This window comes from Lepisosteus platostomus, chromosome 10 (assembly GCF_059453375.1).
Source record: "Lepisosteus platostomus isolate fLepPlt1 chromosome 10, fLepPlt1.hap1, whole genome shotgun sequence".
Taxonomy (NCBI): domain Eukaryota; kingdom Metazoa; phylum Chordata; class Actinopteri; order Semionotiformes; family Lepisosteidae; genus Lepisosteus; species Lepisosteus platostomus.
The window spans coordinates 46899291-46921423 of NC_142620.1; the positions used below are offsets into that span (position 1 = coordinate 46899291).

General features: G+C 34.6%; 2 protein-coding genes across 2 annotated transcripts; both read right to left on the bottom strand.

Moving 5' to 3' along the window:
- Positions 1–1234: 1234 nt before the first annotated feature.
- Positions 1235–16397, bottom strand: mtmr8 (myotubularin related protein 8). The gene is made up of 14 exons (XM_088596755.1): positions 16206–16397; positions 13435–13557; positions 12723–12885; positions 11236–11393; positions 10455–10580; positions 10115–10249; positions 9868–10000; positions 9554–9663; positions 8665–8790; positions 8071–8120; positions 7197–7397; positions 5710–5838; positions 5036–5162; positions 1235–4819 (listed from the first exon to the last, which is right to left on the bottom strand). Exons 1-14 carry the CDS (start codon positions 16227–16229, stop codon positions 4517–4519), a joined length of 1908 nt encoding a protein of 635 aa, XP_088452881.1. The 5' UTR covers positions 16230–16397; the 3' UTR covers positions 1235–4516.
- A 3229-nt stretch (positions 16398–19626) lies between these two features.
- Positions 19627–21902, bottom strand: shisa2a (shisa family member 2a). Its single transcript, XM_088596759.1, has 2 exons — positions 21097–21902; positions 19627–20797 (listed from the first exon to the last, which is right to left on the bottom strand). The coding sequence occupies exons 1-2, from the start codon at positions 21404–21406 to the stop codon at positions 20265–20267; spliced, it is 843 nt and encodes a 280-aa protein (XP_088452885.1). The 5' UTR covers positions 21407–21902; the 3' UTR covers positions 19627–20264.
- Between the last annotated feature and the right edge of the window lie 231 nt (positions 21903–22133).

Genomic DNA, 22133 nt, shown 5'->3' on the forward strand with positions numbered 1-22133 from the left:
ATAAATATTTTGGAAATAAAGATTTGTCACCACTTAAAAAATAGGGTTTCCACATTTTTCACTTTGAAGACTGTGGGGAAGAATCTCAAGACAGAAGAAAGACAGGATCTTCAACCTGGTGCAAAGCATGTTCTATATGTTTACAACACTCCACACATGCTACCAGCCTGTGATTTTCACAGTAGACACCTTGTTAATGACACATCAGTGTGATGAACGTGTCTTTCTTGTCTGCTCAATAAACGATCAGTGCACCCACTACAATTGTTAGCCATTTTCCTGATACCTTTGTGTGTTTTTTACAGTTATAATTGCCAAGTTTCTTTTTTTTTGCTCAGTATATACTTAAAATACAACTGTTCCTTATATTTTAAGTATATTCTTGCCAATGCTATCCTATTTGAAAAAAAATACATCTTTGACAATTACTGCTGTCTGTATTTTTTGGATAGGTATCTAAAAATTCTTGCAGTGGGATGGTATCATTTTCTTAATTCAAATTGATGTTTCACAAGGGGAGCTATACATCAGGATAATCGTCTCAATTACTGACCCTAGATTCCCTCTCACCTCCACACCATAAAAATATGGAAGAAGGTAATAAAAGTACAATAAACTTAAAAAACAAAACTAAAACAATGATGAAGCGGATGGTGTCATTTTCTGTTATTATATATACACTACTTAATGAAGGCAAGTCCCAGATTTACAACTTATCACACCATTTGTATCTGTTCGCCAAAACAAACATTTCACTGCAGTTTTACTGCAGCTTGTCATCGAAAGGCCCAGGGTGGTCCAGAGATAAAGCTACTGTTGTATTAGCACTTATCTTCAATTGAGTGTGGTTCGTGTAACACTATCAATGTGAGGCTAAATTAAAGAAGATGGGTTCAAAAAGTCAGTCGCACCTGACAATCAGTGTAAGGAATATCTCCATTATGTAGAAGACTCCTTTGAAAACTTAATTATTCCTTCTTTAAAACCTGAAAGTGACACAGATGTTTGTTTTGCACCCATTTTCATCCCATGTGGTGTTTTATTTCAGTGAAATATGAAATAGAAAATTAAAGTCAACGGGATGCCCCTGAAAAGGAAATAAAAAATAACAATTTCATGGACATACAGTACATTCAATATGTCTGGATGGTCAGATAGAGGGAGGGGACATTTTAAGAATAATCACAACTAAACATGAAAAGATTTGAACAAGAAAGGTCACAGCCACAAAAAATATGTATATTACATATTTATTACATTTATACTTAGAAAAAAATGGCACTGCTTTACAAATACACCTCTTTAAATAATTAAAACAAAACAGATGTTTTTTTTTTAAATCAAACAGACTACTTATCAAATACAGTACAAAAGTGTGGTGACAGTGCATATATAGGAAATGTAATCCTTAACATTACAACTGTGAAATGTAAAAAAAAATGATAAAAAATACTATGAAGTTTAAATTTACATAGTGAGTGGGCAATTTTTCCCTTTGATAGGAGCTCAAAGAGAGACACCAGTATGTGTTATACTGTCTATATAACATCACACAGCAGTTTTAAAACTAGAATTCTTTCACAAAATGGCAACAGAATCCATCACAACAGTAGTATCAGAATGGGATGCAGTGTTCTCAGAGAGTGCAGTATACCAAAACACTTAAAAAGATCATTTTTGACACTATCCATACCTATTCTGTCTATATAGACAACATTCATAGCAGTACAAACACACAAGATTAATATGGAGAAACACTAAGTTTGCCTGTTGTTAACATGAATTTGTAATAGTTGTTTTCTTTCATCCTCTTTACCCAAAATAATATCATATACATTTTAGAAAACATGGTTTCACAGAGCTCTTCCAGGTTTCTAAATGCTATCAGACTGTTTGATCTTTTTTAATCTCAAACACCTCCTTTTATTGGAAGAACTCCATGGAGTCCTTCCAAGCTCAATCTAATACTGTCAGATAAAAAATAAGATGACCTAAAACAATCACTTTGTCAAGCCCTTATTTTTCTACACAAAGTAAAAATTAGGAATTGCTTTAAATATGGAAGACAAAAAACTGTAACTAATTCAAAATACCACCTTCACGGACACAACTAAACCCAGAAATGTGCTTTAGAAATGTTAACAAAGAATCAATGCTGCTTGAAAACAAAACTGCAGGTTATAATGTCTAACATTAGAATCAATAGGTATTAAACACACATTAAAATCGTATAGTCAGGGCACTCAAATTTAAGACGTATGGTGGTAAGCAAAAATACGTGTATACAGAAAAATAAATTGATTTACAAAACTTGTCAGCAACAGAAATGTTGAAATGTCATATTTTCAACTCAATATATATCATTGCCTAGGCAAAGTGAGGCTTTTTGACATTTCTGTCACTCTCTGAAATGTAATACTGTGTTTTGCATTTTGTTTTCCTGATGAAGATGAGTCTTAAAGTTCTGAAAGCTAGTATTGCTCTAGGACTCTGAAAACTGGATTTTTAAAAATCAATAATGACACATGATGAAAAGAAAAACTATACTAAAAGTATGATTTTTAAAAAGTAATATTAGGGTAAAGGTTAAAGGCAGAGCCCTGCAATGATACAAAAGATTAGCTGAAAAAAAAAACATGAAGCCAGATTACTGGTCTACAATATTTAAGAATTCACAAATGTCTCCTGCTTTTATAGCCTACATCGAGACAGTAAAGATCCCTATAAATTCTAAACTTTATTGGCTTCCATTTAAAAATATCCAATACATGTGAAATGACTAAAAACCATGTAAAATAAAGGGACAAAATGAATGATGTGTTAAAAAGCAAATCAACAATAACAAGAAAAGGCTTTGACATTAGTCTTATAGGCTCATTTTTAAAATAATTTAGAGTAGCAGACTAATCTACTGTTATTTATAAAGAAATTTTAATTCATGAAAGTGCAAATAGTAAAAAAACACAAAAATGAACAACTATTTTACAACTAGGTTTTGTACAGTGATTAGAATATTTCAATTATGTTTAAGAACTTCAAATGGAGTAGATTAATAATAATAAAAAATAAATGTCAAAATACATAATCATTCAGGAAGTGCCAGAATCAGTCCTGCTTGATCAACATTTCTGCAACACCTACAGTATGTACCAATAAACACCCGTGTTGAGGGTAAGTTCATTCCTTATGCCTTTGATGTCTGAGACAGTACGTCTCAGGATGTAGCAGTATATCCATCCATTTTGAATGCTCTCACACTAAGGAGGAAGATCCCACTTTATTTTTACTCTGAATGACTACACATAACTCAATAAAAGAAACACGGTGTTATGTTAAGATTAGTCTTCACAAGTTAAACCAGAGACAAAAATGAACGACCGTAACACTCCGGTAGTGCCCAAACAATATGTGTGGAAACACAATAGAATACAAGCATACCTAATTTATAGACATATGTAAAGGTGATATTGCATAATATTTTGCGGTCATGGAATGCTACTTTTGCTCTGCAAAGATGAAATTGCAAGAACAATGTCTCCCACGGAAACTAAAATGCCCTTAAAGGCAGACATTCCAACTCCAAATACATCAGCAAAGAGACTAAAGATTTTGCATAGCACTGCTAATTCTGTTGCAGTAATCAAGCCACTTGCTTATAATGAGAAAAATTAAAAGTGAAAACAAACCCATTAATGGAATCATTAAACAAGACTGCTTGTTTAATAAAGACATGCAGAAAAATGTTAAAATAGTCCACTCAAGCTTTTTACTCCTGTATGTATGAGTACTGGCATTATGATATTGAGATTTAATACAATCATAAACATCCATTCATTTTTGGTCCTAATATTTGGAATGTATTCCCTTTATTTAAAAAGATATTATCTGTGCTACCAGAATTGTCTTTCCAATGGTTATCATTACAATACAACTATGATGGAAACTATATTATTCTACACCGAAACAAAAATATCTTTAATAGAACTTATTTTTTCTTACAGGAGCCCATTGCTTCAGTGCTATCTCCTGCTGTTCCTCTGATAAACTGTTATTATAACGATTTCAAATCTCTCCATACAGCAACTGCAATATTTCTCAGCTAGAGGAAATTGTTGGCTGACAAATGTATCTGAAAAATGGTAATTCATTCCAGAACATTAATGTAAGTCAACCAATAACCTTTGATACCTTCAGAAGAGAAATAAATAATGTCCGGAATATTCCAGAATCACCTGAAAGGGAATGCTGGCTCATACATAGTTGATTCATGAAAATGTTATACGACAGGTTATTGTCATTTATTATTTCCCAAACTTTACAAAATGTAAATATTTTTAAATGTTTGAAAGCTGAAACTAGTTAACTGCAGCAACCAACATCACTTGTTTTGATGGGATCCTCTGGAGTCAGTCAGCTCAAATTGAATAAAATTTTCCCTCTCAGGAAGCAATTCAATTCTTAATCTGGGCCTGCTCGAAAACAGGGTTTATCATTTTTCCAAAGCACTCTACTAAAACTATTCCTCTACGGCATCATTTGAAATTCTACAGGAATATTCTGTCGGCTTATCAGCTTTTGAGTTTTCAGGAAGTTCAGTTTCACTGTTGGTGACTAACGGGTGAGGTTCAGGAGCTGGGTTGTCTTCAGAAGAAACTGCCTCCTGTTCCTCAGCCGTACCATTGGTCAGTGAAGCTCTCTGTACCCCTGCACAGTTCTTGGAGACACTGAGATTGGCTGGGGAGAAAGGCTGACCAACTGAGACACTGTTAGAACAAACACTGGCTTCATCTGGCATGACTCCAGGAACAGATGCTAGCTTCTGCAACAGAGAAGAGAAACATGAATTACCACAATTTGATCATTCTTTTTATTCCATTTGTTAAAATGTATTTCTTCACATGTATGCAACATATACTGTGCAGGAGTGAAGAATGCTTGTGGTAAGTGCTAAAACAATTGTACTAAATACTGTCCTCCACAGACACATTATAGTTAAATAAGTATAACCACATACAGCATTGCCAATTATACTTACATTTTCAAGCTCATTTAGGCTCTTTTCACCATCTGTTTTTTGGTGAGTGAGTGAAAGTAAGTAATCCAAAACTGATTGCTTCGGATGCATCCCCTTATCAAAACGGTTATACATGGCACACCAAAACCTGAATAAACATAAAATCACCCTGACATTAATTCCCTCTGAGACTGCTTTGTTTTCTATATTAAAGACAACTAACAAAAGATATTTGATTAGCAGAGTCTAAAGCATTATCTTCATATTTCCTGGTGAAACCAGAGGCAGTAAACTTATTAAAACTGACTTTATAACTTTATAAAATCTTCTTTTAAGATTTTAGGTCAGGCAAAATTCGATAATTACTATTACTGTTTAAAAGACAACTACTGTAGTTTCTAAAAGTAGAATTTTATAACCTTCACAAAAAAATCTGTAAAGAAGTTACAAACAGCATTTTGATGATTTCCAGGAAAGGAAAATAGTAAGAAAACAAGAGCACAGAACTTGGCCTCCATAAGGTACCCTGGATCACTACTCATTATTGGTTCTACAGTGTTAATATTTCACAGTCTTACCCAATAAATAAAAACGATGATGATAGTAGTCGTAATAATGTTGTTTTTGTCATTGATGTTTATGTCAAGCACTTGCAACTAGCATTCACAAGCAAAAAATTAAAAATCTGAACTTACTTGAAGTTGAAAGGCAGTGTGTTTGGTCTGAGCACACCAAATGCTGAAGGGCCTTTATAAATTGGGTTAAGGTATTGTTCTGTTTTCTCCAAAAGAAAGGGCCACATAGAATAGGTTCTTTCCTGAAGCCTGTGCATTAACAGGATGTTAGTACACTAAAAATAATTTAATTGATTTCACACAAACTGTTTTGATTTTCAAATACATGAAGAGCTGCATATTTTCACACAGCCCAAAACCACTACTAATAACCAAACAAGTGCCAGATTTCCTGGTTGTGGAAATCATTAATTTAGATGTGGTCTAGTTTAACAAGTTCCAAATTCTGCAGTTAGAATTCTGAAAAATGAAATGATGTAATTATTAGGTCACAGAAATTACTCGTATGTTTTCAAGGCATTTTTAAATTGATTATTAAAAAATGTTTACTGAACAGCAGCTGCCAAACTCTTTCAGATATAAACATAACTATTAAATTTCATAAAACTATTTATGATCTGCAATAGCTTTGGTAGAACTGCATTAATAGATCACCTTCTTTTTAAAAAAATAAACTTGAGATGGCATTCCCAGTCAAGAGTCAACTTGTATTTAGACAACATTAATAATTTATTTAACCAGATAAGTCAGGTGAGAACAAATGTATTTACATTGATGACCTGGCAAAGAGACTTACAAATTAAAGCAGTAAAAGAAAAGAAGAAGCAATAATATATAAAGATCATGTTGGATTTGGCACTGATAACAAATCCAAGATTTTAATGTAAATGTATTCTGAATTGTGTAGCCTTCCCCCACAAAACATACACTCCGTGAACTTTATGAAGTACTACAGGGATCTGTATTAGGACCAGCACCTTTTAATTTATATTTAAAAAATGATCTAAATGCAGGTATAATTGGTAAACCAGTGACATCTGATGCCAAATTAGCACTGGCGTTTGGAGGATTTTAGTCTTGGAAAAGAGAAGAATACAAGGGGACAAGATACAGGTATTCAAAACTCTCAAAGGCATTGACTAAAACAACCCACCATGTCATCTTTGTTAAAAGTAAGCAATGAAACACAAACCAGAAGGCAAAAGTGGAAACTATGTGGAAGTGCATTTAAAACTTAGAACAGGAGCCACTTCTTTTCTCAATGGAATGGGCTAGTATGGAATAAGCCTACTCAGCCATGTTCTCCAAGACGATTTCCTGGCTCCTTTGAAGAAATGGCTGGATGAGACTGTTGGATCAATTAATGACTACTAAATAAGCTAGTAGGCCAATGACATTACAAGCAGATATTCTCTGCACTGAAAACTTTGGCACCAACTGACATTCTTCTGAAGGCTCGTCGCGAATAAGGTCAAATTCCAATCTATAAGAGAAGCCTGAAATGAAGTTTACATTTTAACTTACTTTAAAATGACCTGTTAAATACCATTATGAAACATTAACTCTAAATCCTAAACTCAGTACAGGCCTTAAAAAAAAATACTCACTTCAGATCTTCTCTTTCTTTCTGGCAGTTGCCAATGAAGTTCCCGAACTGGCAGGAGTACACATGATCATGGATTTCAATCAGGTATCTCTCGTTGAACTCAAAAGCACAGGGGAACTGCTCCATCAGTTGCCAGAGGCACTCTATAAATTGAGTAAAGACTGGAGACACTTCTTTGGGATCACCTTCTAAATGTGCACACCTGCAATTCAAAATACATAGCATTTTACTGCTCCATTTTCCCGTTTTACTCCTGATACAAGAAAAGGATGCAACATGTAAAACTGTTGTGCATAGTACAGCTTTATAACATGTTGACATCTGGACATTAGAAAATGTCTTATTCTCATTTTGCCCTGCTACTCTACTACAGCGTACTGCCTGGACGCTCAATGCAGGAGAGATGTCATTCAGCTTCACCTGAAAATGCTTTGCTAAAACCACAACACAAAAAAAGTGAATGACAAAAATGGTGAACAAGGACAATGTTCATTTTCCTTGGTTCTAATTGTAAGACAATGTGCTTCTGGGTTATTATATGTGCTTTTTTCTGAGAGATGTGCTGTTTGTTCATCTCAGTGACAAGCCTTTGAATAATTATTCTAAAAACTATGCAGAGGAAGCAGTATTACAAACAGGAAAGAGTAAATTGCAAGATCCTCTAGTCATATTCTTCCCTTTTTACTGAGCTAAAACATTATAGGCACTTGCTTATTTTAAAATAAATTATTTAAAATAAATTTTAGTTGTAAGTATCAATATTGTTTCTAAACCCATCCACACACTTTAAAAACACGTTTCAGGTTACTTTTTGTCAGGTTACAATATTTTTAGAATATCCCATCTCATTACGTAGGTACTGCAAAAGTAAATACCTCTGTGAAAATTTATGGCCCATAGATATCCATTCCTTTTCTATTAAAACCTAAAAGTACAAAAACAAAAGTCTCTGAAGAGTTAAAAAAATCCATATTCAGGAATATTGTTGTTATAGTTTCTCTGTAACAGTTTTTCTCATTTGATCTGCATACCGCTATACACATTACAAGATTAAATAAACAGGTATAAAACAGTAAAATTAAATAATATACCCAGTGAAAAGAAAGTGAGTACTCAATACATGCTTTTGTCTGATTAAATAAATTTATGCTGCACTGCAACTCATAAATGAGGAATCCAAAATGCAAGGCAGAACTTATACAATTCCTTTTTTTGTTTGTTTGTTTGTTGTCAAACATGAGCGAACGTATACACTGCCATGGTTGGCCTCAAACAAAAACACTGCATGTATTTCATCAGGATTACTGTGTATCACACAAGATTGTGCAGAACAAAATCTTACTAACACCCTGCAACTACAATTCACCACATCCACCATCACTGTAAGAATAATTAAGCAAACTAGATTTTTAAAATGTAAAAAAAAAATCTGTAGTTACTGTTGGAAGAACATCAGGGACAGCTCTTACCATTAGGCCCTTAATGGTCCTGTAGTAGGGATCCAGTAAAATGCCAGCCAGGGAGCACACCTGGGCTGTACGGTCCCACCCATCAGAGCAGTGCACCAGCACGCTCGCCTTTTCCTCTGTCATGGCCTGGCAAAGACAGAAGCAGAAACTTGTTAATACTTTCACATCCTAACAAACTACACTTACTAATAACAGTACAGAAGGAACAATGACATATAGTATATTTTTAAAACTGTCACATTTATCTCCAATATCTTAAAATTGTGGCAAAAGAGTTTTATAGATTTTAAAGACAGACCTTTGGGAACTGAAATGTCTACACAAACTTCAAAATTCTTCTTGTCAAGAAAAATAAAAACATTGTGTTTTTGATACAAAATAACTAAATTCCCAACATTATGGTCCATGATTTTTAGGACTATTTTAGGACTAGTTTCTTTAAAACTACAATGTTTAAGTTTCTCTTCATAAATGGAAAAAAAAGAATCAAGCTGGACATTTGTGGCAGTACTCTTTAGTACTGTAAATGACATCATTGTCATGGTGTACAAATGTGTTATGTTTTAGAAAATACATTTACAGAACTTTAAAAGTAATTTTTCTTTCCCCAAATATATTTAAAATATAATTGATATTCAACTAAAACTCCTTAAGCCAGTTCTATTTCATGAACACTGCAGACTTGGTGCTTACTCAGCTTTATATTTTTAGGTTCAAGGCTAAGCTCTACCTGACTGTGGCCAAGCAGATCTGTAGATAAAGACTCCTTCAACCTAGTAATTCTAACATAAAAAACAACTACTGTACCTAATTCTATTAAACCCATCTGCAATTCGAAGTCTTAATTGGATAGTCCAACAGTGCAGAAGCCTTTATGTCTGGACAATACCTTTGCCAAGAAAACTCCAGCATCCATTACAGCTTTAATATGACGTAGCCATCCAGAATTTTCCAGGCCTGTCAAGTAGTCACTCATTGTTGGAGTTTTCATTTCACATACTGTAAAGGAAATTTAGCATTTAGTGCAGGGCATTTATTGGCCTTTAAAGGTAATTTGAACCATAAGATACTGCATTTACAATTGTTTTCTTTTGTGTGTGGAGACATAAATTGTAGAGACACAACAAAAACCAACTGAAAGAAATTGGTAAATGGTCTGTCATTATGACTCACTGTTTACAGGCAAGAAGCTGAAAATCTTACCTTCTAGAAGCTTCTGAAGACTGTTCCTCATTACATGTATGTTCTCAATGCCAACAAACTGGAATCGAATGTTGGAGTAATTATCCTCATTTTCATATCCCTTTCCAGCTGCTCTATTAGCCATTGCATTTAACTATTGAGGAAAGAAATCACAGCAATTAGTTGGATCAACACTCAGTCATACACATAATGCCTGTGCAACAGCATACATTTTTTCCCATTTTACAGTTTTCGTCCTGAGAAGTACCTTTGGCCTTGTGTCCACAACATACATGAAGGAGCATTTGGGATTAGCCTTGCTGATGGCCTGTAGCATCTGCTCATCTTCTACACAGCGGGCACTGAACCCTGATAGAGGTTGACTACACCTGCAGATAGCAGCCTGCATGGGAAAGGGAAAAAATCTTAAATGCTGGGTAGAAAAGAATTACTGTAATATTAGTAGCCCATTTCCGTCTTTACACAATTTTTAATGTAATTTAGCAAAAATGTTTGTGCTTACACCAAAGAAAAACAGCTCTGTACAAAACATTTCAAATGTACAACATTCCAACTTATACTAACAGACACACAAACAACAACCGTACACTGTTGTCGTAAATGTAGGAGAGCACAGGAAACCTTCCTCTGCTCCTGAACTTTGAACTCCCCACAACTGTAAGCTTGCCTGCTGTTTTAGGAACAGCCAATTCCGTTGGATAGGTACTGCAAATCTGCAAAACAATGTAATTAAGATACAAAGTATTAAGACAGGAAAACACTGCTGTCTTAATTTTTTTGTATAACACAATTAAAGAAAATTTGCTTGCTTCATAATCCCCCCCTTTTAAGATTGTGTCAATCCTAATGTAAAAGAAATAAAAAAATTGAATGTGAAAAATAAGTTAAATTGTTTTAAATTGTCTCTTTTAAAAATACCTCGTAAATCACTACTTCTGCCCCACCTCTGTTATAAATTATTGCTTGAAACTATAAAAAAGTTACCAAAAATAATAACGCAAGTAATAATTTCTGCAATCCTCTTTTTTGCCTTATTTATATTTTATACAGACATCAGTGCTGTGTACAGTATAATGCACAGTTCTTTGCAGTATACAGCAGAGAAATGGTTATGGCACTTTCATGGTGACAGGAAAACTTCCTTTCTGAGCAACTGCAAATTAATACAACTGTCATTAACAGGAACGTAAAATGAAAAGCATAAAAACAGGAACTGTAAAAATGTACTTTTTATATGCAAAACAGATCAGAAATAATAGATTTTAAACAACTCAAAGGTTAAAAAGATTAAATAACTTTATGTCTATTATCTCTAAGAATATTAGATTTAAAGACCCTACATGACACATTATATAAATCCTCCATTACCCCATAGTTCTTGTTGAGGTCAGTTATCTCCCAATATTCATTGGGTACTCCCATTCTCTTGAACTCTGCTTTTAAGTCAACAGTGGCCCAGCCAATTTCTCTGTCCTTTTCATTCTGCTTTGGGTTATACAAGAAAGCATAGAGCTCTTCTGGCTTTGCTGTAAAAAAAATCAAAAGTTTAACAAGGGACATCCCCCCCCCCCATTCTGACACTGTGATGGATATAGTTCCATAGCTGCAGGGTAAACTAGACTGTTACTCTACTCTGTTTCACCATGTCCAGAACAGTAAAAATAACTCTAAAAAATAGTTCCAATTTAGAACCTGGGATTCATTTGACCCCTTTCCCACAGAGGACTGCAAAGGCTCTTTTAAAGAGGTTCAAACATATTTAAATTCCTACCCTTACACTTCTTCCATTTAGCAGTTTATCTCTGACAAAACATTTGCAAACTAATATTTCCTTGCTGTAATACAGAGATATTAAAATTAGGAGAACTAAGTGTACACAAGTTCATTACTGAATTCTGTTTCCATAGTTGCCATAAGGATACTTATATGGATAAGTAATATATTCTACTCTAAAGAAAATTATGTAAAGCTTTGAAAATATATCATAATTAACTACCAACTTGTGTAGAAGGCATAAGTATAAAAACAATTTTTTTTAAAGTGGCCAACAGACTTCTCACAGTTCAGTTTCACAGTTTAAAATGCTACAGTGGTTTAAAGAGGATTTATAGTCAAGTATAGCTTAATAATCGTACCTTAAAACCTCATTTATTTAGCATTCTATTGCTGACACAACACTCGCAAACTAATATTTTCTTACTGTTATACAACCACATCAGGTGCCAAATAAATTATAACTAAGGAGAATTTAGCATGTAAAAATCCATTGCTTAATACTGGTCCACTAGCCTTTATAAGAGTTATTATATTAGAGACGTAATAATATGGTATTCTAAAGGAAATAATATACAGCTTTGAAAAGATATTATATTCCATTTCACAGTTGAAAAAGCTACAGATGTCTTACGGTCTGTGATACATTATGAGTATTTTAAATATCGAAGACAAGCACAGAATAGTTTATTATATTGATAAGTTACTATAATCAAGATAATGTATCTGTCTTTTCCACAATTTACTTTCTTAGAGTAAAAAAAATGTGTTCTGTTTTCCATTGTATTAATTTAAACTCTATAAACCATTAACACTGAGCATTTTTCACTCGGATCAGCAGCCAGACTTGAACACTGATTTGCATACTGACATTTATTGGTTACTGTAACAGGTGCTGGTAATTTTCCATCTATTTTAACTTTTTTTAGCAGGTGCAACACAGTCACATGAGTTAAAAAGTGCCATCACAGTATTTCAATTGGACTATTATGGACATACTATGTTTATAAATAACCTCCATTGTATAATCTTAACAGCAAACCAACACTTTCGTAGGAAAGCTCAGGTGAATATCACAATACCTGGTTGTGACAGTCGTATTAGAGACATTGACACCTCCTGGCAGTCTCGTTCCCGGGGAAAGACAAAGTGCAGAACACAGAAATTTTTACAGTGAATGAGAAGTGGGCATCCTGTTGTAGTTAGGGGAAGCTTCTCCACGGTGGCTATATGGTGATGTAATATCTGTTTTGACAAAAACAGAGATTGCAAAATGCTTAGGATCAAATTCTTGTAGTATTCATAGTATTTCTAGCAATGTTAAAGTGCCAACTTTCTAGACATAATTTATCTATTATAAATATATTCCTATATATTCCTTTCCAAGTAGCTTGTACATGGCATTATGACAGGGGTTGCTGGTGCATAATGGAGTTCGTTAGAGATCTCTGGAGTAATTGTAAACATGAATAATATTGCTATTATTATTCATTCACATACCATTGTAACAAATTCCATTTTATCATCTAACCTTTTTGAAAAGAGTTTAAATGAAATAAACTCAGGTACCAGACCAGAAATAATTGTTTTGGGGATTTGATTTCCTGTAACAGCAGACAACCAGAGAACTGCTGTTCACCAAAAACAGTAACTTTTTATATAATTTATAAAAGGTCAAGTCTCTTTTCAGATGAGTAGTTCATTTACAGGAAAAGCTCATGTATAAAGGGAACAACATGACAGAACCCCTGCAGCTGCTAATGTAAAACGTCAAGATGAGAACAAAAAACCTACCCATGTTTCTTTACGGACATCTGAAGAGGTCTCTACATAGATGAGGTGGGTCGCAGTCAGGTACAGTGTCCCAGTGGCTGGTTTCTTATTTGTGTATCTGTCTAGTAACTTTACATATTCCACCTGTAACATCAGAGGAAAGCACATCCAACTTGATCACATAGACAACCATATTGTAAATAATAATAGCAACATAATATCTTTCATTCTGGAGGTTTAGGATGAAGTTTTGGTTTTCACAGATCACTACATAGAGCTTATTCGTTCTTGTCATGTTGAGATCACAGAGTTTTATTTTTTTAATGTTCCAGAGAGCCATCATGACTGGGGATTGCAAAGCACGGTGATTTTACAGTCCCCGGTTTAGAACTGAATTTTCCTTGAAATAACTGTTCTGGATTTTAAAACCAGGCAAATATGGTGTGGATGACAGTTATTCAAGCAAAAATACATCCAAAGTCAGGTACACGTCCTCTTTAAAAGATGTACATGTAATAGATTTGTGAAAAAACATGCTTGCAAATAACTTAATCTTGCAGAAATCAGAAGTCACATTTAACAAAACCCCACTCCCCCCACTTCTCTTAGTCTTTAAATACCACACAGGCAGGTTTTGTACTCCCAGCCACATTTGCTCTCATCAACTGAGTCTCGCGTTTGGTAATTATTAACAATGGATACCAAAATGGTTTGAATGTGTCTAAGTTACACTGAATAGTGAGGTGATCAGGAAATCCTGAGCCCGAATTCCTGCACATCTGCTGACTGCAATAATTTGTGGATCTTCATATCCTCTGTAGCTGAAGTGCTACACATCATTACAGCTAAGCTGTTTCCTGTTGAGGAGTTTAGCTGAAAAAAAAAAAACTACAGTCAGGAAGTAAGTTTCCTGTACAAAAGGAGCAGCCATTAATGTACTCTCTCACACTCTTGGTTTGATACAGTGCAACTTATTTTAATTTTCCATGCACTGTCCGAATGAGAAATACTGTAGTAAATGATATGACAAGCAGCGACACAGCGGCACAGCAGTTAGCATTGCTGCCTCACAGCTTTGAGGCCCTGGGTTCAATTGCAGAGCTGGGGTGCTATCTGTGTGGAGCTTGTATGTTCTCCTCAGGTTTGCATTGGTTTTCTCCGGGTGCTCCAGTTTCTTCCCATGGTCCAAAGACATACTCATGGGCTAACTGGCTTATGGGAAAATTGGCCCTGCTGTGAGTGTGTGCATTTCCTTTGCCCTGTGATGGACTGGCATGATCCCATCTAGGGTATATCCTACTTTGAGCCCACTGCCCGCTGGGACTGGCTCGGACTCACCTGCTACTCTGAATTGGATAAAGCTAAAAAAATGGAACACTGGACAATATCAGCAGTTTGCCAAACATGAGGAGGAACATCAATTAAACAATACACACCAAAACAATGCAACGATTACTGCTACGATCTCACCTTTTTATAGCAGAGATTTAATTCTGCATTTTGGGGGCCCAGCCCTTTTCTGTCAATGGCCTCTCCTTTAAAAGGTACTGTAGTCTTTTAATATATAATACAGAGTGTTGTCTATATTACCTCAAGCACTTTGGAAGTGGCACATTTAATGGAATTTAGTATTTTTTCCAATGAATTCTACTTTATTTTTACTTTAAAGAAGTATCTTAAATCAGATTCAAGACACAGAAAACAAAAAAATATTTTTTATCTATTACCGGTATTTTTTCTTCAATTTACATGGACAGGTTTCTCAAATATTTTATTCGTAAATGATTTACCTAATATTTAAATGACGTTCGCTACCCTTTTCAATTATGTTAAAAAAATATAACCCCAGGCTTGATTTTGCATGTTTGTAATACAGTCCTGACAATGGTTAGTGTCATACCAGATAAAGCAGTAAATATCATGAAAAAGTAAATAACATGAACTCACATTAAGAGGTTAGCTTCTGGGGGAGAAACTATGAATTTCCTATACAAGTTTCATCAAAACCTTTTAATGACAGCTCTACTATGGCTGCAATAAGTGAAGCATGTCAGAAATTAGATATTGCACATCACAGCAGCATGCAACACTATAAAACAATACAGAAACAAACGAAAACTTAAGAAAAATGTCCCCCTGTGAAGATTTCAAACCCAAAATATCTCATTCCTCTATTCAAGTTTAAAATGTAACTTGGGAGTTATTTTCAGAGATAAATTCCATTACATTTCTGTATGCTTTTCATAAAAGGAAGATATCTTGACGTCACTTTTTGCTCGATATACCATTTATTTACTTAGACGCCAATTTTGGTCCAGTGTGCAATTCTGTTAAAAAAAACCCGTCCGATTCTTAATCAGAATTTGAGGTGATAAAAACACGCTTTCCCTTAATTTAATGCATACCATAATTTATCGTATGTATCTTTACAAATTTTGGCAAACACGTATTTAGTCTGATATTAGATCTGAGCACCTGAAAAACCACCTCAGCGACCGAATGTGGCTGGCGTTAAATACGAGCATTCCCCAACTGAATGAGTATGCAGAAAGGGCAAAAAAGAAACTTAAGTCTGACGAAGTACATCTTGTAATGTTCATAAAACGCTAATGATTAAAATAGTGCAAATCGCCTATAGTTTCATACCTATGAGCGGATATTGTTAGCCGTGGGGTTAGAAGCTTTGATTGTTAGCCTTAGGGTACGTTTAAAGTCTTAATGGAAATCTACATACGTACTATACTGTAACATTTCCACTTGTCAGAAACACACATGCACAGAAAACCCTTTACCTTTGGTGTCGTAATGTGTTCCATGATAACGCAGTGATATTTCCCAGATCGCTAGACCGGGGAGGGCTGAGGGCTCTTATTTATTCTTTTTGCTGTGTGGAATTTAATTTCTCAATAGATATTTCCCCAGGAACTCATTCTTCATCACTTCGCTATATTACGTTTGTACAACCCCAGTCAGCTGATCAGAGTCCTCAGTAACGCGAGAGTTTACTGCTACACATAGAGATATGAGATCGGCCAAATAAAGGATTGTGGGAGAAAGTTTAAAGCTCGGAAAAAAACATACTGTACCACGTGAAATACCGGTCTAATCAGTAAAGGTTTTTGCTTTTTTTTCCTGCTTCATTTATTGTTGATATCCCACTTTATTTAGTCAGTTAAATTACGTTTAAAGAAGAAAACTACCACAAAAAAAGAACAATACTTAGGAGGATTACGGTGTTTCTTGTGCGTCTGAATGACCAGTTAGGCGCAGTTGCAGCTGTGTTCACTAGATGTCTCTCTCTAACCAATTCGATGCAGTTGGCTAGCAGTGACATGGAACTAAGCAGGAAAATGAAATATATGCAAATATTGCTAATCAATCCATGTGGAATGTTATCCTCGTATATATCAAGAAAATAATATAATGATTTATTTTTCAGATAAAATTTCGGTTTTAGTTTTCTTATGATTGCGTTGGTCTAAGAGTTGCTTTGCTTTTTTAAAACAGAAAGGACACATCAAAATATAGATTATTTTACTGTATTTTTTAATTGTACAATGATCTTTTAGTTGCGATTTTCTTTTATAGTCTATAATATAGCATTTTTAAGTATGTTAATTGGTATTTCTAGTCCTGTTAACCTAAATCGTCTTGTCATGTCTATTGAATTGGTATTGTCATGCACCAGACCTGTGCTATATTAAGTGATACCTAGTTCAAGAACAGTAGGAGTTCAATCCTAAAACCTGTCTTTGACCCCACTTTAGACCCTGATCAAAATGCAATATATGCTGTCAGGAATTAGTCCTATATTAGTAAATAAAATAGAAGGAAAAAAAACAGCTAAAACTAAGATTACATTAACTCCCTATTTTATTGGTTGAAATGAATGGGTAATAAAATCCAGAATTAGGAATATACAAGGTCAATAAATGATACCATTTTATCTACTCTTCAGGGAATTTATGGGGTAACATTTCCATTTTGGGAACTGTGAAAACTATGTATCTTAATCCTTTATGATTTATCCTAAACATTTCTGATAATTTGTTTACTTTTTTCCACACCATATACTTTGCAAATGAAAGATTCCAAGGGTTGCTCAAACCAGCTAAATTTAATTTAGATAACTATTAATTACAGCTTATCTTAATTATGGATTTAATTTTCTGAAGGTCTGTTTATAATTTTCTAGATATATTCTTAGTGGAAAAATGGCAAATAACCATAATTATTTTTACATCCAGTGATTTCTCATCTTCTATTTAATTGCGGGGTATGACAAGAAGTGAATTCTTTTTGTGAAATGGCACTGATGAAAATCCATTGTCTAGACAGTCAAGAAAAACATAAACCATGTAATTAGTGTAAAGCATATGTGTGAATGTTAAAGTACGTAGATACCAAAATCAGTAAATTGTTTAACTTGTTTAAAACATGAACCAGGCATTTGAAAACTGAATTTAAATACTATAATCTAAATCTAGAGGTGTGACATTGGGAGGGGTTAATCGTACGAAAAATCAATTTAAGTTTTGTAGCCCACACACGAACATCTCTGACATTATTAAAAGTGTTAAAATCTTCATCAACAACAAGTACTTTGGTTTAAAATCTGCAATAGTTTTATCAGTCTGGGTAAAGGCAATTAAAAAGCCCAACTTACACGGCAATTAAAATTAGTAAAATCAAATCAATGCATTATTATGATATAAACATTTTAAAAGGAAATTGAAATTATATTGTTATGATTATAAAAGTTCCTGAGTCCTTGTCGTGCAGAAGTGTGCATCCCTTTATTGCAATGATAAAATTAATATGTTCTGATATTACTGCTCAGATTTTATTCTAAAAGGCAAGAATAATTTACTGCAAAGAAAAATATGGAAAGAAAGTTACACCATGAAGAAGTTTCTTCTCATTACACACTAAGATTTTAACCTTTAGTCAACCTAAATTGCTTCAATTTTAGCACTGGTAAAATCTAGAATAAGGATATATAAATGTTTTATTTTTTTATCTAAACAGATTACTGTATCACATATTGCAGAAATAAGCATATACAATACAAAATATAATGCCACTATACAACAATGGTTCACCAACTAAGATTTATATACAGCACAATATATAGACAACACAGTCCAATAATTTGGCTATTGGTTTTGCAAGTTCGAAATAAAAAGTTATAAAAGTAGTTTTAAATTCAAATAATTGAAAGCAAGTTTCCTCATTCAAAATCCAAAGAAGACTTTAATCTATAGTCTAGGAGGACTCTATGCTGCCCATGCAAATGACCCATAAGTATCCATTGTATGAACATAAGGTAACAAAACAATCTTTTTTTAAATAACAATTCAATTGTACAATTATTTTTATTTTTTTGATACAATGTTATTTATATATGCTTTTCAAGAATAAGGACCAGTGTTTATGATGTATGTGATGTTAACCTAGTTGGTATTAAAAATAATGTTTTCTGAATTTATTAAAAGTAATGTGTAAATACTTGGTACCTTATGTAAGGGCACTAATAAATTCTGGATATCACTTATGTTGAAAATGGTCACTGCATATTCACCTGGAATTCATTTTCTCCTTACATCATTGCCTTAACATCCACACAGCTGGGGGTTCTTTCACACTTCCCCAGAGCCATTTCTCAGAGATTAGCACAATCCTCTTTATTTGGTTTATTCCAGGCCACTCTGGGTGTGAGGAGATAGAAGCCTGGGTTCCTCCCTACTTCCCCTCCCACTGTTACCTCTGACAGAGACAACCCCCACAGTAGGGTCAACATCTTCGTTGCATCACAATTGCATTTTAAATGTCCAAATCTCTTGTTTTTTACTAAAACAAAGCACATTCACAACACCCAATTGCCATACTTAAAATTCCATAGACGAAAGAGTGTAGCCAATTTAGCCCAAACAATAAACAGGGTCTTTTTTTAAAGTTGAAGTTTAAAGAAAAAATGTAAAACAGCATGCATTGTTATTGCATAGTGCTATGACATTCAAGAAAGCAAATTTAAAAATCAACAAACAGTATATAAAAATCTGGAACTATTTGTTTGGGTCTTGTCGTTTTGCAACATCCTGCAAGACAATATTTGTTCATCTAAACACTCATGCAATTTGCATCTTTCAGTATAGGTTAAGTCTCAAGAATTATTTTGAGGTAGAAGAAAAGAGAATCTCAATTTTTGTGACTTTTTCATTTTTTATTTAGTATGAGCACTGAAAACAGTGAAAAACTTGCATTTTACAAAAATGTTTCTAAAGTTAGAAAACGCTCCTTTTCCAGAAGTAATAATTACAAAAGCCCCCTGTGATGTTTGTTTTTATATAAAACAACATTAAGTGATCTGTACTGAGAAAATCTTTACCACATGCTACTTTTTTTTAAAGATACATCATGCGGGGTAGAATCAAGAGATTCTTGAATATATCAAAAGCAGCATCATACAACACATTTCTAAATAATCATTTTGGAAATTAGATATTTTATGATGTATAACTTTGCTTTTTCTTGAAATACATAGAAACAACAAAGACCCCTAACTGAAGGCAACTGTAATGTAATTTGATTGCATTAACAGTGATAACCTCAGTGAACACCTTTTAATATATGGTAAACATTAGGAAGGCAGGATTCCATGTATACACAAAATATTTATAAACTAAATCTTAGACATCTTAGTTTTTCCAAAGAGTCCCCTTACTTATTAACCAGTAGTTTCACTAAAATGTGAATACTCCTATACTGGCACTGGTCAATGTGCCATTTAAACCTTCTTTCAAACATCCCTGCTTAGAAATGCAATTCTATAACCATGATTAGAGAACAAGTCATATTGGAACGCCGGAGTATAACTGTTCAGTGTGCATTGGGGCCTGCTGGAATGAATGTGCCTGCTGATGGCCGTATACAGTTCGATTTTCCATGTAAGATGGGTTCATCAGCATGGGATGTTCCGGTGGCATCCCATAACTTAGGTACGGGGGTTGGAGAAACTGACTAGAGGTCTGTGTAGGAGGCATATACTGCTGAGACTGAGAGCCTATTCCTGGGAATCCATTTGCTGTGGACATATACATGTTCATGGTAGCCTCTGTGCCCACAGTGCAGATATTCGGAGCACGTCCTCCTGTGGAACACCTACTAGTAGAGCTTGAGCTGGCATTGGAGTAGCGAGAGGGGGTCCTGGTATCAGAAGAAGGCCCAGACTCAAGCAAACGGCTCTGGATTGGCAATGGGCCATTCTGACGGTCTTCAGCCTTGGGCCTAAGGCACTGGCAGCAACAGATAGCGATGAAAGAGCCAATGATGACAAAGGAGACAAAAACACTTGCAACAATGAGGAAGGGGAGGTATGTTGGCACTGGAAAACAAGATGGGCAAAAGTCAATACAATATTTATGTTTGTACAGACAGAACCATACTGTCAGTAATAGCAGTGTTTGCGATGTTCTAGACATTCTTTATCTTGGCCAAGTCAATGTAATTCAATACCTTTACAGCAACCACAAAGCATTGCTTTAAATTGACTGCCCAGAACAGTATAAGGTTTCTTCAGAGACAAAAGAAAAAGTTCTTCTAAATTCTATCAAAATAGTTTAAACATAATGTCAGAGATACATGTAAACCGACAACCAATAATCACAAAGTAAATGAACTTACACTGCGGTGGGTTTTTACTGGCAGGATCATCCGATTCAAACTCGAAGAAGTTGTCGTTCTCACATGCGCCCTGATCCAGTCTTGCTTCCACTGCAGTGCAACAGTAACGCAAGATGCACGTTCCACAACAAAACCTGGCTTCCTCGCCGTCGAACCGTTCTGGACACTGGAAACCTTTGTGCCAAACGTTGTAGACGTCCACCCACCCGTGACAATACTCTCCGGTAGCTTCTACTCCGTATGGCTCCAGTCCTATAGTCAGGAACACTAAGGCACATACTAGGTGCGAGGCTGACATTTCTGCGTTCATACAGAACAAAAAAACGCCTTCAGAACTTTTAAATTTGACTTGGTTCAAAATGCAAGAATACAGTTAAAGCTAAAAACAAAAAAGAAGCATTTAAGCAATGATAAAGTAAATGGCTAAAACAAGATTCAAACAAGCGGGAAAAGAGTCGACTACCCAGGACACCATAGACTTACAGAGATATAACACCACTGGGGTCTCCTGCAACAGGTTTTATCACCGCTCCAGCCCACCGTAACATTCTCCTCTCAATGGTGGGAGGAGCCCAGGAGCACGAATGCTTTTCAGCCCAATTAAATACAATCGTTAGGCATTCTTTGCTCAGATAATCTCCTGAATGAAGCACAGTGACCAAACTTGTGCGTGTCTTCACGTAACCAGTAAAGTCTTTTTGCTGTAAAGTAACATAAATTTACTGGAAGGTATATACATAGAAAGGATGTAATTTACTATTGTAAGCAGTCTAAAATGACAAACGTTCCTTATAAAATCGTAAATTATCAGTAATGCAACTGATAAAGCTGCATTTTTAAAGATGGTTGTAATCTCTTTAAAGGTGCGATTGCTCAAGAGCGCATTAATGTATATATATTAATTTACACATCACATGCTGAATTTATTTTTCATCAGATTTCCTAACTTTTGAAACAGATTTCTTCCGGGATTTTGGTCTTATAGTAAATTACATTTTTTATCTACTTTTGAGCCCAAAAATTTAATATAAATCAAT

What these genes read in the sequence shown, in the direction of transcription:
- mtmr8 (XM_088596755.1), bottom strand. Translation starts at nt 16,229, where the DNA reads ATGGAACACATTACGACACCAAAG. An exon ending in TTGTGGACACAAGGCCAAAG is followed by an intron (nt 10,001 to 10,114) that starts GTACTTCTCAGG and finishes TTTCCTCAATAG; the next exon opens with TTAAATGCAATGGCTAATAG. An exon ending in GGACCATTAAGGGCCTAATG is followed by an intron (nt 8,121 to 8,664) that starts GTAAGAGCTGTC and finishes TTGTACTTTTAG; the next exon opens with GTTTTAATAGAAAAGGAATG.
- shisa2a (XM_088596759.1), bottom strand. Translation starts at nt 21,406, where the DNA reads ATGAACGCAGAAATGTCAGCCTCGCACCTAGTATGTGCCTTAGTGTTC. An exon ending in CAGTAAAAACCCACCGCAGT is followed by an intron (nt 20,798 to 21,096) that starts GTAAGTTCATTT and finishes CTTGTTTTCCAG; the next exon opens with TGCCAACATACCTCCCCTTC.